At 38.1% G+C, this 19,219-nt stretch overlaps 2 protein-coding genes across 6 annotated transcripts; one reads left to right on the forward strand and one right to left on the reverse strand.

Annotated features, from left to right (window-relative positions):
- Positions 1–1,511: 1,511 nt before the first annotated feature.
- LOC139143920 (outer dynein arm-docking complex subunit 4-like) lies at positions 1,512–13,693 on the forward strand. Of its 5 annotated transcripts, none has more exons than XM_070714531.1 (9): positions 1,512–1,772; positions 2,613–2,898; positions 4,139–4,200; positions 7,291–7,474; positions 8,481–8,699; positions 9,402–9,618; positions 10,218–10,504; positions 11,256–11,402; positions 12,969–13,693. In XM_070714531.1, the coding sequence occupies exons 1-9, from the start codon at positions 1,650–1,652 to the stop codon at positions 13,136–13,138; spliced, it is 1,695 nt and encodes a 564-aa protein (XP_070570632.1). In that variant the 5' UTR covers positions 1,512–1,649; the 3' UTR covers positions 13,139–13,693. The 5 variants fall into 5 exon arrangements, with proteins under 5 accessions (XP_070570632.1, XP_070570630.1, XP_070570629.1 ...); XM_070714529.1 differs by having other exon boundaries at positions 1,515–1,772; positions 11,256–11,480; XM_070714528.1 differs by lacking the exon at positions 1,512–1,772 and adding an exon at positions 2,179–2,416 and having other exon boundaries at positions 11,256–11,480.
- A 530-nt stretch (positions 13,694–14,223) lies between these two features.
- On the reverse strand, positions 14,224–17,365 carry LOC139143923 (uncharacterized). Its single transcript, XM_070714537.1, has 2 exons — positions 17,202–17,365; positions 14,224–15,529 (listed from the first exon to the last, which is right to left on the reverse strand). The coding sequence occupies exon 2, from the start codon at positions 15,447–15,449 to the stop codon at positions 14,355–14,357; it is 1,095 nt and encodes a 364-aa protein (XP_070570638.1). The 5' UTR covers positions 15,450–15,529; positions 17,202–17,365; the 3' UTR covers positions 14,224–14,354.
- Between the last annotated feature and the right edge of the window lie 1,854 nt (positions 17,366–19,219).

A 19,219-nucleotide genomic window follows, 5' to 3' on the forward strand; every position in this document is an offset into this window, starting at 1 on the left:
GTGACGCGGGTTTCTTTTTTCATTCTTCAATCAACAACGCGGGAAAAAATGACAACATCATACGAATGCTCGCAGAGACAAATGTACAGCAGTGTTGCTTTGTTATTTTTGTACAGCAACAGTTCAGTTGTTAAAGTGCAGCATTTGCACAGTTTTCACAGAGTAATATAAGAGTGAAATATGTATACAGTTCTAATCTGAATGTTAGTGTCAATTATTTGTACGGTTCTGTTTTATACATGCACTATCGTGATGTATTTTTTGCACTTTTTTCATGTATTTCCTCATGAGCAGAAAATAGGATGCAGCAGATTTGAATTGACAAGCGCGAGGATGAGAAAAAACTTATTTTTCTTGTCATCACATCAGTCTGTATTGCTTACAAGTGACCACACAATTAATGGACTTTTATTGTAATACAATTTCCCATTTGTCTATGACACACACTTTTTAAAGTCATGTAAATGGCAAATGGGGAAAATGATCTTTGACACGAAATTTTCATGTATAATAACTAGTTTAAGGATATATCAACACATATAGGACACATGATAAATTTACAGAGTGAGCTACGATGGTATACATGAATTGTACTTAAAATGCTGGTTCGCCAAGGCATATCAGAAAAAATGATGTGGTGAGGCAGGAATTTGTTACTGTAATTTTTTTTATTCTTCCATCAACAACACGGAGTTAAGTGCAAGAACTTTCAACCATGTTTACCGCTTGGGCCCGCCAACGCTGCTTGCAGCTTTAATTATTATTATTTGCCATTTATTGTGTTAATATGATCTGAAATCCCTCCCCTTTTCAAGATTCTAAATTACTTCATAAGCTAGCTGACATAGGTTTACACAGAGCAGAAGTCAACATCCATTGAACAGGATAGAGTGAGTTTCGAGGACAAAGGGATAAAGGCAATTTTGAATTTCAAAACATTGGTATTTTTTGTAAGTTTTTTTTTCTAATTCAGTTATAGTTGTTGGGATATTGATGTCAACATAAATATTACAACGTGAAAGTATTGATAGATAAAAACAAAGGCGTGAAGTTAAATTGTATTTTATAGAGGAACACATCTACGAATATTTCACGTGAGAGAAAAGAACCCTGTAATCTGAAACGAGTGACTCTTAGAAATACTGAATTAACAACAACTTATGACGCATTTTCGCTGTATCACGTATGCATAGTGTTCAACTTGTTGACACCCCTGATACGTTATTGTTGACATTTGATTTTAGCCAAAGACAAGTAAATATTCACGATAACATTGTGTATTGTACACAATGCGTATCCTGCGGGTAAATGTATGTGAATAAGGCGTGCTATGGCAAACTTCGGAGCTCGTGTGTGCATGAGAGCACGCCATCTGACGTTCAGATTGCAGAATCACCCTACTACCCGTTCCTGCATTCTGCGTGGCGGCGCTCTCACCAGGGTGAAACGAAAGATTTTCTCGATCAGCCGTATGTGGTGCAATATATTGCGCGTCGCCCGATGCGCAGTAGTGTTGCTAAGGTAATTCGCCATCTTGTTGCTGTGTTGACATCGATCGCAGCTTAGAAGCGCAGCAGCGGATAATCACACAGTCATATTGAGAAATCAATACTGCATCCATTTTAAAGTGAAAACTCAATTATCTCGAAATGTATGACGACGAAGACGGATCTGAGGAGCAGCCGAAAAGCTCCTTCTCCATTTACGTGGCAGAAGGAGATGTTTTATACAAACAGGGCGAATATAAGAAAGCCTTGGAAAGTTACAACACGGTAAGTTCAGTAAAGGCGATGGAAATGGAAAAACTGGAGGGGAAGTGATTATGCATAGCTTGTGAACACTTTTTCTTACACGACAGCACTTATAACAACATACAGCACTCTTATTTCCCCTAAATATTCACTATTGCACGCCACGACTTGATACAAACTCACAAGAAATGTGGAAAAGTTAGTTTGTGATAGACTGTGATTGGTGCTCTTGTTCGGGGGGATTTCACGGTCGAAGAGTTTTTTTAATTTCCCTTTTATTCTTCCCGAAGTCCGGTGGTTGAAATCGATAAGACTATTAAACCATTGTTATACACAGGGGGAAACTGTAATAATCGATCAACATGAATATTTTATGAAAGATACGGTCGAGTCCTTGTTGCTTAGCGCTGCCAAACGAAAACAGTTCCGCCATTTTGGAATCACCATAAACTCACCTGCCCTGACCTGAACATATACAGTTGACTGGCTGACTGTGTTTGAGGGAATTTCGCGACCGAGGAGTGAAAATGACGGGCTACATCGATGAGGCTTACGAACAGATGCCGAGGGAGGAGCTGGAGAAGCTCTTTCAGTCTTATCTCGGCGAAGCTGAAAACCACACGCGGAAGAAAGATTATCAACGGGCCTTGGAGGGCTACGAGTTGGTAATACACATGTTATTGCAATCTTCATTCATACAGTCGTGCCCTGCAAGGTCAACGGAATGTCATACAATTTTTCATTTTTCAGTTTTTTAGGGCTTGGCCAGTCCTTCCTACTCTACAATGAACCAGTTGATGGTCTACAAATTTAAAATCCAGGCGAATAGTAAGTAAAATATATTCTCAATTTTCAACACAGGCACTTGAAATCGAACCAACAGACAAGGGATGTCTCGTCGCCAGATCAAAGTGTTACCTTCAACTTGGCGACTCACAGGCAGCCCTAAGGGACGCAGAAGCTGCTCTATCCGAGGACAAAGAGTTCATCAAAGGCTTATACCAAAAGGCAGAAGCCCTCTATCAAATGGGCGATTTTGAAATGGCGCTGGTGTTTTATCACAGGGGACACAAACTCCGAACAGAGCTGGAGGAATTCAGGCTGGGTATACAGAAAGCACAAGAAGCCATCGACAATTCAGTCGGAAGTGAGTAAAATTCTTCTCAAGAATCTGTGATCCCAAATAACAGAGAAATATGTGTATCACATAGCTGTTATTTTGATATGAGTTCAATTGATAGAGGTAAACGCAGAGCACCAGATTGTGGATAAGAATTTAGATGAATGTATACAATAGGTCACATAGCTGTTCCTGTGTCTATTGAAGTATAATGATGTTATTTCACTGGAATATACAATGTTGTAGCCTAAACTCCCTCAAAATTCAGTGCTATTAGTATTTCCATGATCGTGGTGAATGTTACTTGCATCAGTAATATAGATATACACAAGAGATTCACGTTTCCAACAATGTCAGAGAAATTTTATAATTATAGTTATACAAACTGGCCCATCCAAGCACATTTATAGTAGGATGAAATATGGATGATGTTTTGTAAATGTTTTAAGCAATTAACACAAAAATTAATTGGAGATGTGCATAAACAGCTGATGCATGAAGGCCAGTGCTGTGCAATGTAAACTCTAGAATGGTTTTGTTTTTGTAATGTAATGTGTAAATAGTAATATGCAAGTGACGTACATGCAAGTGTAGATACTGTATGCAATTGTGTTTCTGAGTGGATATACCATAGTAATGAAGATAAACAGTGTTAGAACAGCAGCTGGTGTAGATGTTTTATTCATAACATCAACTTCAACATAATGAAAGGAATGACTAACTAGATTGAGTCAAAAGGATTTCACTCTGTGCTTTTGTCAATTTGTCTGGTTTTCAAGATAAACCATTTTTGGAATATTTTTTTCAACTGTCTTAACCCTTTGAGCGCTGTAATTTTCCCCCAAAAATATCAGGGCAACATTTTATCAATTTTTATGAATTTTTCTGTAATTTTTTCCATGATTTTGGACCAAATGGACATAAACTTTTTATGGGCTGCACTCTTTGACCAAAATTTTGGGAAAAATCTGAAAAAAAATTGTCTAGATCTGAAAGAAATTGATGGCGTTGTATAGTATAAATGCAACAAAAATCGACTTTTGCACTCAAAGGGTTAATAGAAGCCATCAAAAATTATACTTTTGTGCCAACAAACCGTGTACATTTTTTGCGTCAATCGATCAAAATTCAAATTTCATGAATTTCTGAAAATATGCTACACTTACAAATGAAAATTTAAATTTTTCTAATGTGGTATTTTGATTTATCTGACTGCCTTGCTATTCATACCTCACCCTGAGCACTGTATTTTTTTCCTTCTCCACAGGTCCATCAAAAGTTAAACTAGAAAATAAGGGTGATCTGTCATTTTTCTACAAGCAAGATGAGGTAAGTTTTCAGGCAAGAAGCTTTGTGCAACCATTCCGACAGTTTGCTATCTTTCGCCTTTGAGAATGTGAGGAATGAATTCAAGCCATGATTCTTGCCAAGTCACTGACACCCATCAAAACCTGGTACTTGTTAGCTAGCCTGTCACGTAAACATATCTGCTGTTGAAAAAAATAGCCATCGGCCAGTACTCATTTCTAATGCATAGACTGATATATTGCAGTTGGTAAGTTTTGCTTTTCATGACCAAAAATTTTGCAAAATTTTGCAAGAAAATTTAAAATTTCTAAAAAAATTAAACTCCTGCACATAGGTTTTGCTGCAGAAATCAAGACACAATGAAGAAATTTGCAAATTTCTACACAGGTTGAAAATAGCAAACTAATCTTGTTTTGATATGACAGATTTGCATCTTGCATGTCAAAGGTCAAAGGCTGTGCTAACTAACCCCAGTCCCCCCTCCCCAAGTAGTGCTCTAGTAATTTCTTGTACAACTTTTTAAAAAATGTTTCCAGTCATTCTAACTCAATTAGGGGAAGTGTTTAGTGCTACGTAAGGGCCATCCTCATAACTAGTAGTGGAAGTGGTGAATGTGTGATAAAAAAATATCGACACTATTACAGTGACGTGAATTTGATAATCCACATTTTTGAATCATAATTCGTGCAGGATGTAATTTTACGATCTTAATCCCATGATTGGCTTGAATGCCAGAAATTTCCAACACCATATTGAATTATGATGTACATTATGTGCTGGAAAAATCTGGCAAGATCATACAAAGTGTTCACAATATCCAAGTCATGGGAGTTGAGAGATTTTTGAAAAATTTGAAATATAGTGAATTCTCCAACTGTTTTTAATGTCAACACTGTATTGTGCTGGAACATAGAATGGCAGATGTACAATTTACCATAAATATTTGAATTATTCACATCATTTGAAAATCATTGGGATTGCTTGTAACAAGCACTTCACCACTTTCCTTATTAGTATAAATTTAAAACCATAAAATTGTTATCCCAAAGTTTAGAAAATTATAATGAAAGAAATGACTTAACATCTGTATGTTATCATTGAAAGTCATTAAGATATAGACCACATTACTTGAATGCTGTAGAGTTACCTCATCCCCTCCCCTCACAACTACCCAGCAAAGTGAAAAATCTCAATGTTGCAATTGGGAAACTGAGAAATGCACCCACACGTATGGCAATGCGGTCAGCTTGTTGCCTTGTCAAATGCATTCAATGAAAGATGAGGACTCAACAGCATGATCTTTTAACCTCAAAAGCATGAACTGTAAGATGTAGGTAGGTGGCTAAAAATTTGAGTAATGAAAGAAAAAAGTTGAAATGAATGGGACAAAACATTTCTCAGAAAATCGTAAAGCTGGACGAGGAAGAGCTGGAAGAGCAGCAACAACAGCAACAGCAACAACAACACCATCGCAAGACACCGTCACAACAAAAACAGCACCCATCTGTTAAGGTTGTGAGACCTGGGTTGAGGGTAAGACACTCTGAATTCAGGAACATCTGAGTTGCCCTTATCCTGATGCATGGGTTTTGAGAACCCCCGCACGTACCCTGGGCAGAGGGTAAAAGGAGCCCAGGAGTTCCAGACTTTTAAGTTCTGTTTAACCTTGGCCATGGTCTTTTAATCTTTAACCTACCATCCCCTGATGCATGTGTAGGGTGTGCACATAATGATGTCGTTGCCTGTACACAGTCTGAGTTCTGACATGGATCTACACTCCCTTTAACTCTTCCCACCCTGGTTGATAGTGTACTGGTCCAAGACACCACTGAAAACAATTGGATTGAACCATTATGGTGATGATGAAAGGGATGAATCCTGCCTGTTGTCCCTCTGAGAATTGAACTTCCACAGTTGAACACCAATGTGACATTCCCAGTGCCTGATTTTTCTACTGCCTATAAAGGTGGCAAAGAGGATACCTATACCTGCCATGTGCTTGGTGTGAAACCATTTTGTTTGCCAAGAAATCTCATGCTGAGATCCTGCTCTCAGAGTTTGGAGTTTTCCTGATGCATGATGTTGGGCTCTGTTTAATTTTTGCTGGTTTATTGCACTCTGTGGTTGCTATTTAATACCCACAGCCCCAAATGTTTCCAAAAGACAGGAATGTCACAGAAACCTAACCTTTAACCCATGATGACGGTGACACCTGTTGCATGCAATACCGGGTAGCACTGTGTATACAAATACTTATGTCATTGATGCGACGCCTTTTCAATGCCTCTGAGGAGCTCTGGAATGAGTAATGATCATTTAAGCAAGACTCACGTGCATGGAGATATTTTTCAAATAGTGTTGTACGCCAATCTAAGTTCTTGCTTTGTACTGGTACAATTTGACCCAGTTAGGGATTGTGCAAACACAATAAATAAATACCACAAGTATGTCAGATTGGTTTTGATTCCTTTCAATTTATGATGAGCATTTTTGTATATGGTATTTTGCAGCTAACGTAAGTAGTGTAATATAACTGAAATATTGCTAACCTATTTTGATACTTTTTTAATCTAATAGTATCCCTGTTGGGTACTGTCATCAGTATTTGGTCATAAATTGTCAATTTGGATCATGATGCATATTATTAAAGCACGAGAATTGTAGTGAGCAAATCAGTAAATAGCTGGCAGTTTTTAGACATAATCTGTCATTTTTTGCATGTTATATCTTGTGTAGTTTTGCGCCCATAATCACTATCGCTAACTAGAGTTACTTTATTTGTAATTTTTTATCATAAAGAGATGTAAATGGTATCAAAAATCTGTCTTCCAATTGCTTTCTTTATCATGAATGACGCCAAAAGTTTGATGGTAATCACCATACCCTTGGTGTTTTCATTCGCAATGGCTTTTGCAAATTGTTACGTTGCCCATGCCGGTTTCCATGATTATAAATGTGGACTTTGAAGGCATCAAAGCAAAATCAAGGTCCTGTAGTTACAGGCATATTGAACATGGGAAAACAGCATCTTCCAATTTGAAAAACTCATAAGTGTTGCCTTTGATAATAAAAATTATGGCATTTTAACTTGTGGTCTGATATTATCAACAGAAACAACAAAAGGGCAAAGCCAGGCCTGGTTACACCAAACCAGCAGCAAAACAAGACGACAAAAACAAACAAAGAGAGAGGCGAAAGCAACAGCAGTCGGATAAACAACTTAAGACATGCAAACAACTTCTAGGAGAACTCTACGCCGACAAGGAATACTTGGAACGTCTTCTCAATGACACTGGTAAGGCCAAATAAAAAAATATGTGCTGTTCCGATTACATGGTTTTCAAAAATAGGGTAGGTAGGTAGGGAATTTTTTTTCAATTTTTTTTTTATTCCTCAATGTGCATTTTGTACGCGTTCAAACAAACTATCAGTAAATAATTTCCTCATGAAACACACTCAAATTGAATATCAAACTATTAAAATAAAATAAAATCGCGTGATTTCATGCGTTTCATGTTTTTTCATATAGTTATGCTTACTTCCTGGTTTATGAAGCTCAAAAAAGTCTAGGGTCGGAGGATAAAATTGGGGTAGGTCGGGTAATCGGAACAGCACATATTTTTTATTTTGGCCTAAGTCATGTACTGTGACTTTTAGCAAAGAAGTAAAAAATTTCTGAAAACCAGTGTGATCTGTCAAGTCAGATAGTCAAGTTCTGTACAATAAAATTTGTTTCTTTACAATGAATGATATTACGCTGATGTGATGTGTAAATCCTGGATTGGTTCAATGAACTCAGAACTCAGAAGTATTCTCTATGCTGCCAGGCGAAACATTTTTTGCTTGTCCCTGTTTGCTTGCCACCAAAATTACTTGTAACAGGTTGAAAGGGATGTACATAATCTGTAATTTTTGCAAAACATAAAAGCTATTTTATGGCCTAGCTGCCTACTGTAAAGTATCTGGGAATATGCACCTCGAAAGTGAACGACTTAACTTTTGCTAAACTTTCCTCAATGAGATTTGTAACCATTCTCTTACCAAATCAAAAATTCTCTGTGCCAAAATTTACTTTTCTGGAAATTTCTGTAAGTCAGCCTTGTAGTGTACTAGTTTATATAGTTTGCAAAATTTTCCTGAGTTACAGAAAGCAGTCTTTAATCAGCAGCGTATCATAATTTATATGCAGACCTGGATGCAGACTTCACACAACTGAATTCAAAATCATCAATACAACTTTTTGAATAGGCACAATACTGACATGACAAACTTCTCACCGATATTATTTTCTTTGTCTGCAGATTTGACCAGCCAGGACACTGAAAGTGGCAAGGCCATTTACGATCTCGTGAGTGACGGTCTGAACTACCTGGACACGAGGACAGAGTTCTGGCGGCAACAGAAACCGATGTACGCCAGGAAAAGAGACAAGCAGGAAGCCAAGGGCAGAGGAAAAGACAAACAGAAACCGGCAGATCCTGCGAAATATGTGCTTTCTAAACTTGAAGAAATTGATGAAGGTGAGTTTGATGGTAGATGTGATGATGTAAACTCTTCACTGAAGTTTTAGTGTGAGTAATTTTGTGAAGAAAAATGGGGCAGATCATTGCAAAATTTCAGTAGAAATTTTAGTTATAAAATAGTCATCATTTTTGTAGTTAAATACAAGCAGTCTTTCTTTTGTGTAGTGCTGAATTGTAGTGTTAAATTACAATATGTCAGCTTTTCGGTATGTCAGTATTTCTGTCAAATGTTGTCCCAGGTTTGGGGAAAACAGAACTTTGAAAATTTGCTGTTTCTGTACATTTTGTGTAGCGCTAAATTGTTTTGGTAAATGTAAAATGAAAGCCTTTGTCTGCTTCAGTATTGCTGGCAAAAGTTGTGTCTGTGTTTTGGGAAACAAAACTTTGAAAGTGTACTGTTTCTGCATCAAATGAAAACAGTGTGACTTTAAATTTATCATGCAAGATTACCAGAAACTTTCAACAATGTGAAGAAAGATATACTGGCCACTGTGATTGAGAGTGAAGACTTACAACATACAGACAAAATCACTATTGTCAAAGGATGTCCACGTATCCTATTAGCCCAAACATTAGAGCTAAAACATTTTTCTCACACATGGAAAATGTTACAAAATTGTCAAATTTATTGTGATGTGACTGATAATTATATATTAAGTTGAATGAGTGGTACCTGATAATACTTGTTTGGTTTGACAGCCCTTGCTGAAGGCAGGCCAGAGGATGCGTTGAAATTGTCCAAACAGACGTTGCAGACGGTAGAAGGGCTGAGTGAAGAGGACCTATCAGGGGCCAACAGCAAACCAGAAATTATCGGCACCCTGCACAGCAGTATGGGTAACGCCTACCTAGACATGAACAAAGCTGACCAGGCCTTGGAACAACACAAGAAAGACTTAGAAATTGCCGATAAACAGTAAGTTTGTTCTTTCTATAATTTCAACAATTTCCTCCAAAAGTATTTCACTTATACTTCATATCACATGTACCTTATAATCAAGAACCCCCCCCCTCCCACTACATGAACATAAAAAAAATTATTAAAATTTTTTTTTTTTTATTAATATATGGTGTTCAAAATATATGAGTTTGCTTTGAGAAAAATCTGAATGTTTATTTGAAAAGAAGTTGAGTTGAATTCCCAGTTCAGTACAGCATTCAGGGAATATGGTTGGCTATTACAGATTATTTATCAACATGGTTACACTCATTTAACAACAAAAATACCAGGATGGAAGTTACTGTAGTGCCATTCATGAATATTCAATTATTTCTGATTAGAACTCACTATCTTCTCAACTTCTTGTCATCATAGTGTGCAGCTTTGTCATCATGCTGTTTTGATAAGAAAAAAAATTAGGCACAATATAAAAATTATTCAGGTTTTTATTTCTTTGATATTCATGAGGTGACTGTCGTACACAACAGGAGATGAAAGTAATCTGCAAAAATAAATCTTCATCTGTTCATATGAAGAGTTAAATCTCTGCATTTTTGTTCCTTTGCTCCAATCAGTAACTTGGAGGAAGCGCGGTCCAGGGCGTTGGACAACCTGGGACGCGTCTACGCCAGAGTTGGCAAATTCCAAGACGCCATCGCCTGCTGGGAGAAGAAACTGCCGCTCAGCAAGTCATCACCGCTAGAGAGCACCTGGCTGTATCATGAGATAGGCAGGTGTTACCTTGAACTTGGAAACTATGAGGAAGCGCACTCGTACGGAGAGAAGAGCATGGCGGCAGCTCAGGAAGCCAACGACGATGTCTGGCAGTTGAATGCCAGTGTCCTGATTGCACAGTCTGAAGGTGAGTGTGAATAGTGAAGGTCAAGTTGAAGTAGTTTTATTCCATTTGAACTTTACATGTAAATCTGAACAAGTTCATAATCCTGTATCACTGTACAGGATTACATAGAGTATGCCTGGAACCATGAAAAATTACATACATTTGTCCTAATCACATCTTGAGTCACCAGTTTCATATTCGTAGCTTTGATGTTATTCCTCACCAGGAAAGAATATTATTGTAATAATAATAATATTTTCCCAAATATGTAAATTTGAAAAGCATATGACATTAATTTCATTGTTCAATGGTTTAAACTTCCAATTTTGGACTCATTCAAGCTTTCCATGTATGATGTTCACAAAACAAAATTTATAATATTTACGTAACTCAGGGATGGGCAGATCTCTTCAGTGTTTTGTGGTCCAAGTTAGTGCAGTGTCAACATAAATCAAGCTGTTCTGCTGTTAACTTTGCCAGTCCTGCATACTCTCAGTGATTCTATAGTAATTTACAAGTCCATTGGTATTCACTGCTCTAATGGACAAGCATAATGATAAATAGGAAATTAAATTTATATAAGTCTGTGCAAAAGATTTGATGGTTGCGGACCACTGGGTCTGCGCCCCCCCCCCCCCCCCCCCCTCCCCTTGCCTATATATCTTCTCTAACATTTGCAGTGTTTGGGGAAAAAAAGGCAAAACGAAATATTTTTTAGGTTTCCTCCAGTTATTGGCAGTGGCCTAAATCATGTCATCTTTCCTTTTCACAGTGAAACTTGGTGACCTGCAAGCAGCAATAGATTCCTTTGAGCGCTCCCTGGAGATGGCCAAACTGCAGGGAGACGAGGCGGCCGAGCAGGCCATCGTCAAGGCGATAGAAGACGTCAACGACAAGATCGTGAAAGGGATCAAAGAAGGTGATGATGATGAGAAAAAAGAAGTTGATGAAGCCGAGGAGCGGGAGGAAAAAGAGGAGGAAGAGGAGGAACAGAAAGGTCACTGAGAAAACTGAAAATTATTCAAAAGAAGCTGCCGCTCTCCGGTCGTCCAGTCTTGCCGCAAAAACTAGCTTTTGTTGCTTTTAGCCTCTGCTTGTTCATTTTTTTCTGCACAGAATAAAATCACAGTATTCACGTGTGATAGTTTTTTTTTAGTGTGTTTTTTTCAGCACAATCAATCAGAAAAAAAAAAATCCTAGCAAAAGCAAAGCACAAGTGTTCTCATTTCTGACTCGGCTTCACTAAGCATGAATTTGTAAATTCAGCATTTTTACTGACCAAACAGCTTGGCAAAGCCACCCTCCCCTCTTCACCATGCTGACCTGCCTCCCACAGTGCGCAAGACCGGATGACTCACCGAGTGACAGTTTGTTTTGAATAGTTGTCGGAGAAGCTAAGATTCTCCATCTGTGTAGTCCTGGCCAAATGTGTATCATTGTTCCGTTTCTGTCTCTTCCATGTGATGTGTTTGTTTGTTGAGTGTACTGTTTCATTTCTGCCATTTTTTTGCCCCATATTATCTTCTCTTTATGATTTCAATGTTTTCAAAAGTATGAAATTGCATGTATATGTATCATTTTCCATGTGATTCATTGATATTTGTCAGGCAATACCTTTATGATCATAGAAATGTTGTGAGTGAAATATGGTAGAACATGACAGGTCAGCTTTCACGAAATGCGAATTTGCCAAATCTTAAGTTTCAACTCAACACCATTGTAACTTAGACCAGCTGAATAGCTGAAAATGTTTTATCAATCACTAGTTTATATAAGTCAGTGTTTTAGTATTTGGAGTTTTCTGTAGACTCAAAATTTACAAATACCAGTCATTGGCTTCTCTTAATTTTCAAATATTTGTATGTTTTCCTAATTTTGTTTTGTAATGATATTATTTTGCTCAGTGATAGTGATTTCATAATGTTCTTACGAATTCGAAAGAGGACAGTTTCAAATTTCTCTGGTCAAAGATAAAAAAGTCTACAACTTTCATTTGATGTGTTACACCTGAACTTTTTGATTTGTTTAATCTTTTCTCCCTAAAATACCTTGTGTCCAATTCTGTACGTAACCCACGTATTCAAACCTGCTGGGATATCAAGTATATATCTCATGACTTCCTCCTAAAATGATCTAAATTTCATAAAAAATTATCAGAAGGTCCAAAAACCCATATGAAAACGCCATTCAAATTGTACTGTTTTGCAAGTGAATCTTCACAGAATGTAAGAGCAGCTACATGTGATGTCATCATGTGTTTAATACATGCTTTGAAAATACTAGTGATCATGTAGATAAATGCAGTTTTCTTAGATTGATTTGTATAAATACGTATTCACTTTGTTAGAGTTCAACTCATTGACAGATGTTGAATTTACAGGTCATTGACATCATTGAGTGATGTTGGAAGTACAGGTAATTTGAGAACATATTTCCTCAAAAAAACCTGCACGACTAATTCTGGAATCTTTGTGTTTTTCTTCAGGTGAGGAAGGGGAGGAGAAAGGTGACGAGGAGAAGCCAGTGGACGGTGACTGGTCAAATCTTGCACAGGAGAAAGGAGATAATGACGAAGAAAAGGAGAAAGCCGAAGAGAAGGAAGGCAGCAAGGATTGGACAGAGCTTGCCGAGGGACAGAAAGACGATGCAGAATGATTAGTTTGATTTTAATTTTGATCAGAAAATAAAAAACTCTCACTTTTGTAAATTATGTTATATCATTCATTGCCTTTCTTTGTAACTCATTGGTGCACTCATTCGGCACATCTGAGAGACTTGTCCGTCCTTGTTGCAGTTAGTGGACAATTTGAGACATACCATTCAAGTTGAGGGGTGTTACAGTAATACTAAACTGCAGTATTTGACAGCCATTGAAATGCAGCATGCTTCACTTTTTTTCTAAACTTTGGGTTGTACCATTTTAGGTTGTAGGGGTGTCAAAAGATGACATCACAGCTCAAACATGGAATCAGATTCAGATTCATTTATTATTGATCTGCATTGCATCCATCCATAGACAGAGCCACTCCCTGTACATATTGCACATGTGATACATTGACATTTTACCGTTTCTAGAATATCTAAATACCAGAATATTAGATAAGTACAAATACAAACTTAGTATCGCCATGTTGATAAAATTTAGAATTAATATTATGTTTCTGTAAAGTATCGGTGTGTAAACTGTACAATAAACTTGTTTGTATTTTACATTGGAATGGATTGTTTGTATTTGTCAGTTTAGCAGATGACCTGACCTCTGACCCTTTCATTGTTGTGACAACTGAAATTTTTTGGCAAAAAATTTTTGAATTTTCAGTACTGTTTGTAAATGTTGCCTTTTTACGTAGAATTTTATGTAAGCCAGTATCAAACTGACATTGTAAATTTTGGCAAAAACACGATTATTCAGAATACTAGATAATTGGAAAATTAAACAAGACTAAAAGTTGAAGTTTGATTCCAATTCTATGTAGTCATCATGAAGCGTAGGGATCACATGAGATGTAGGCTGCGCACGCACGTCATATATACAAATCAGGCTTGAACGCACCGAATGTGCACATCCATGCGTTGAGCCTTATCAAACCTGGACTATTCCAACACCATAAGGCGCTATTAGTTGTATAGAAACCACTAATATCTCCAGTAAGTAACCTCCCCACTAGGGCGGGACACTGGGAGGGCATGTGATCCCTACGCTTCATGATGACTACATAGAATTGGAATCAAACTTCAACTTTTAGTCTTGTTTAATTTTCCAATTCTATTACGTCATCATTCCACTTGGTATCACATGAGACTTTAAAGCAATGTGCACATAAGGTTGCTCTGCATAACTCCAATTTATTACAAAATAAATATTGTATACTTAAGTCAACACAGCTGAAGCAAATACATTATTTTCCACAATAGGCTTGTCATAAAACTTAGAAAATGTACAGGTCGATGACCAGCCCGCTGTAGCCATAATATGATCAATAGGCACAAAACCGAGTTTTGCCTTAGAAACAGCTGCCACACGCACACTGTGAGGTTTAAACCTATTAATGTCAATTCCTGCCCTGACCATAACGTCTCTAATCCATCGACTGATAGTGGATCTTGCCACAGCCTTATGTGGCTTCCTATAACTAATAAATAGCTGTGTTACTGTCTCCCTAATATCTTTGGAGCGTAATAAGTACTCAGTCAACGCTGTGCACACACACAACCTCCTATCTGGAGGATATTGTTTCAAATGAATAACAGGGGGTGAATACCCTGGTCTGCTTTGTTTCACAAGTTCATGGATCACAAATTTATCCGAGGTAGCACCTCGATCCAAGTATCGTATATCAAGAAGATGCAAAGATTGCCCCCTAGCTGCAGTGACTAGCGCAATCAGCATAACTAGTTTCAATGTTAGCATTTTCAAAGTAAGCTCTTTCACTGGAGGTAGGCTTTTTAAATACACAAGTACCTTTGAAACATCCCAGATTTCTTTATATCGAGGTAGGGTAGGTCTCATATTAAACACACCCCTCATGAACCTAACAACCAATGGGTGAGTACCAATAGTAACAGAGTTTCTAGTAACACAAATTGCAGATAGTGCTGACCTTGCTGTATTTAAGGCACTATAGCCCAGTCCTGACTCAAAAAGACTTGTCATAAAGTCCAGCACAGTTTTTATATTCGCCTGAAATGGATCTCTCTTGACCTGACTACAAAACTGATCTCCCTTCCTGGCATATGTGGAGTATTGTTTCTTTGTACCTGATCTCCAAGACTGCAACATGATATTGACTGTTGCTGGAGAAAGTCCATGTTTTTGGAGTGACATCCTGATACTTTGCATGCCATCAGAGACATTGTCCTCCATAATGGGTGTGGTTCCTTCCTGTTCGGAATCAGAAGCAAGTTTTCCTTCCGTGGAAGTTCCAGAGGTATAGCAACTATCATCTTCAGAAGTTGTGAAAACCATGGCTGTGTTGCCATATTGGTGCAACAATAATCCCGTCTGCTTTGTCCTCCCTCACTTTCTGAAGGCATCTTCCAATTAAGCTAAAAGGAGGGAAAGCATAGAAATATTTACTTCCCCAGTCAAAAGTAAATGCATCAACATATTGAGCATCAGGATCTGGCCTCCATGAAGCAAATTTCTCCAACTGAGTGTTAAGTCGGGATGCAAACAAATCAATCTCTGGCCAGCCAAACTGTTTTACTATTAACCTGAACATTAAGGTGTCTAATTTCCATTCCGTTTCATCATGAAACTGTCTTGATTCATGATCAGCTTCCAAATTACATACACCTGGAACATGTGCAGCAGTTAACCAAATATTTCTGTCTCTACTCCAGAGCCATAAAGATCTCGTAATGTCATTACATTGCCATGATTTGATGCCTCCCATGTGATTAATGTATGCAACTGCTGTCGTATTATCTAGCATTAATTGACATGTATATCTGTCAAAGATGCACAAAAAGATTTTAATGCATAGAAAGCTGCTAACAATTCCAGGTAATTTATATGATATAGGGCTTCCTGCCCAGTCCAACGCCCACCTGTTTTATTGTTTCCAAAAGCTGCTCCCCAGCCCAAACTGGAAGCATCTGAATATATTTGCATATCTGGATTCCCCTTGCAAATGTGTCTCACCTGAAATGGTAGGTTGTCACACCACCACCTTAAATCAGTTTTCATATCTGCTGAAATTTGCATAGTTGCATCAAAATTTCCCTTGTGTTCTTTTAAGGCCTTTACTTTTTCCATCTCCAAACACTTAATGTACAGTGGTGCATAATCCATACCTGGAATGGATGCCACCATAAGACCAATGACATGTGCCATAGTGCGAATAGAAACCTGATCTTTATTAATTAACTTAGTGCATTCAGACTTAAGTCTGTCAATCTTTGGTTTTGTCAATTTGACAGTCATAGTTACAGAATCAATAAGAAATCCCAGAAATACAATCTGTTGTTTTGGGACAGTTTCAGACTTTACCGGATGTGGTAAAAACCCCAGTCGGGTAACCAGCTTCAAAGTATCATCTACATTATATTCACATTCTTCTACAGTATCCCCAATTAATAAAGAGTCATCAATATAAGCCGTGTTAACATGGCCTAATGCTCTTAATTTGGAAAAGACAGGTTTTAATAATTTTGTGAACAATCTTGGCGCACATGCCAGCCCATTTGGCATACATGTATATTGATAAATGGCACCTTGCCATTCAAACTTAAGGTATTTTTGATGTACCTCTGCAATGGGCACTGAATAGTAAGCATCACGCAGATCAATTGAAGCCATGTAACAACCCTGTGTTATTAATTTCAAGGCAGACTCCAGAGTATCCATCTTGAAATGATGATACTCCACATATTCATTCAATTTCTTTAGATTCAAAATCATTCTGAAACTACCATCTGGTTTAGGACGTAAAAAGATGTTTGAAATAAACTCCCCATCACAATGCACTGAGGGTTTAATTACTTGTTTACACAATAATTTCTCTATTTCACCATTGATAACGGCCACCTGATCTTTGCTACAGGGATAACTTTTTGGCACATCACATTTTAACTGCATAGGCATGCTAACAAAACAAATATGTGCATGCATAACCAAATCCAGTATATTAGGATCACTTGTAACCGTTTTCCAATTATGAGCAAATAATTTCAATCTACCAGCCTGAAAGGGCTGTTCAGTAATTATGTTGCTTACCTGAGTACTACTCTGAGTCCCTGGTTTTACTTCGACTGCAGCTTCGCAGTCTGGCTTCCGTAGTTTTTTGAAGCTCCTTTATATGGTGCCTGACGCTGGTATACACCACGTCCTCGTCCACCTCTGCCTCCCCTAAAACGAAGCCCTCTGTATCTGGAACCTCTGCCATATGAAGCTCCACGGTAAGTACTGATCCTACTGCCAGCCTTGTTTACTTCCTGGATATCCTTCACCCGCTTTGTAACGTCATCGCCAAATAAATCGCCAGTAAATGGCACAGACGACGAGCACAAATGTCCATAGTCATGTTTTAAATCATTTCTCATCGCATCTCGTCTGCGCATATTTAACAAATAATTAGTTTGCCCCAGCAAAGCTAATGCATCAGTACCAAGATCCAACATTTTCTGACTTTGCTCCGTATTTGACTGTTTCGCCAACAAGTCAACCATCTTTACTAGAATAGCAGACCCTTTAACTAGAGCTGCCTGAACTGTTTGAAACTTCGAGTCCATCGACCGAGTATCAGCACGTATGATGTCCCATACCAACTGATTAACCCGCACTTTCATCAGGCCTTCACAGTTATCCGGTCGATTATGTTTCTTAAGCAGTTCCTCCATTTTCTCGTCTGAAATGCTGACGAAACAATCCATTAATAATTTCTGCTAGGCTAGCATCAACTGCCTCGTCACACTTCTCCTTGACAATAAACTTGTCGGAAAAGTCTTTAAATAGCCCAGGATCAGTAGATTTATCACCTCCAGAGCTCGTGCCTGCACCTGTGTCATTTAAATTTGACTCGGAGGCATCTGAAGTCTTTTGTTTCTTGGCAGGACTTTCAACCTGCTGCGAATTATCTCCTTCCTCAACATATTCAAATGCTTCTTGCATATTATCCACACGCTCACAAAGAGCAGTAATCTTACTGTCCTGCAAAGTTTGGTTGCGGGAAATATTTTGTAACATCTCCAAAATGGCTGCCGTACCTCCATCAGCTGTTTTTGGCTTCTGCATTTTTCCTTTCGCTTTACCAGCAGAAACCACTGGAATTATATCCGTCCCGCTACTAGTCTGACTAGTGCTGGCGATATCCGCCACACTTTTATTCTCCATTGCTGCCATCGTAACTAAAAATAAGAGAACGACCACGTCGTTCTAGTTCTTGTGACGTCAAAAAATAAAAAAGTCGTGAAGCAACGGCGTTACTCCAGTCGGTCACACACCAAACTCCGCTATCACTAGTATCAGTGAAAATTCTATGAAGCAACCACGTTGCTTCAGTTAGTAAACCGAGCCACGCTACGGTTACAAAGTAGTCTATCAACGTACGACGTGCCGAGAGTAAGACAAAGAAGTCAACGCATACGCGTTGCGTAATAATTAAACGTCTTACCTCGCTGAACGTTCACAGCACACTGATTTGTATATATGACGTGCGTGCGCAGCCTACATCTCATGTGATACCAAGTGGAATGATGACGTAATAGAATGATTATTTCTGAAGAAAATGAACAGTTGGATGCACAACAATGAAAGGGCACACTGTCTGATGTGAGAGAGTGGTGTGTTGTCTGTAGATGAATAATGCATACTTTACTGTAGGGTTCTACATGAAAATGCACTCAATAATAAAATAATCCCTTCATCACTTCTTCCTAATCTGTCTTTGACACCACCAGCCAAGATGAGCAAATAATACAGCCTAGTGGCACTGTATTGATTTGCCCAGGTTCACAGCACTGGGGTGAATGACATCATAGTATTGCTATTGCTGTCATACAGTACGGTATGTTTACTTTGATATACCGATGTGTAACTACAATGACACTGCTAAGCATACCATGAACCACCATAAAAACACATTTACAATCGCAGTCGCCTAAAATTTGAAACTCATCCATGGTATGAGAGGCATGTCGGCCATGTTTACTTACGACATTTCAATAGCACTACATAGTTTCAGTGGCACAATTTTTGCATACCGCCCTCCCTGAAGTGAAACTCAATAATTATTT

Source organism: Ptychodera flava, chromosome 11, assembly GCF_041260155.1.
Source record: "Ptychodera flava strain L36383 chromosome 11, AS_Pfla_20210202, whole genome shotgun sequence".
Taxonomy (NCBI): domain Eukaryota; kingdom Metazoa; phylum Hemichordata; class Enteropneusta; family Ptychoderidae; genus Ptychodera; species Ptychodera flava.

Bases quoted from the DNA above. Each gene is read 5' to 3' on its own strand.
- LOC139143920 (XM_070714528.1), top strand. From the start codon at position 2,279: ATGACGGGCTACATCGATGAGGCTTACGAACAGATGCCGAGGGAGGAG. The intron at 10,505-11,255 runs GTGAGTGTGAAT...TCCTTTTCACAG, and splicing joins CCTGATTGCACAGTCTGAAG to TGAAACTTGGTGACCTGCAA. The intron at 11,481-12,968 runs GTCACTGAGAAA...GTTTTTCTTCAG, and splicing joins GGAAGAGGAGGAACAGAAAG to GTGAGGAAGGGGAGGAGAAA.
- LOC139143923 (XM_070714537.1), bottom strand. From the start codon at position 15,449: ATGGTTTTCACAACTTCTGAAGATGATAGTTGCTATACCTCTGGAACT.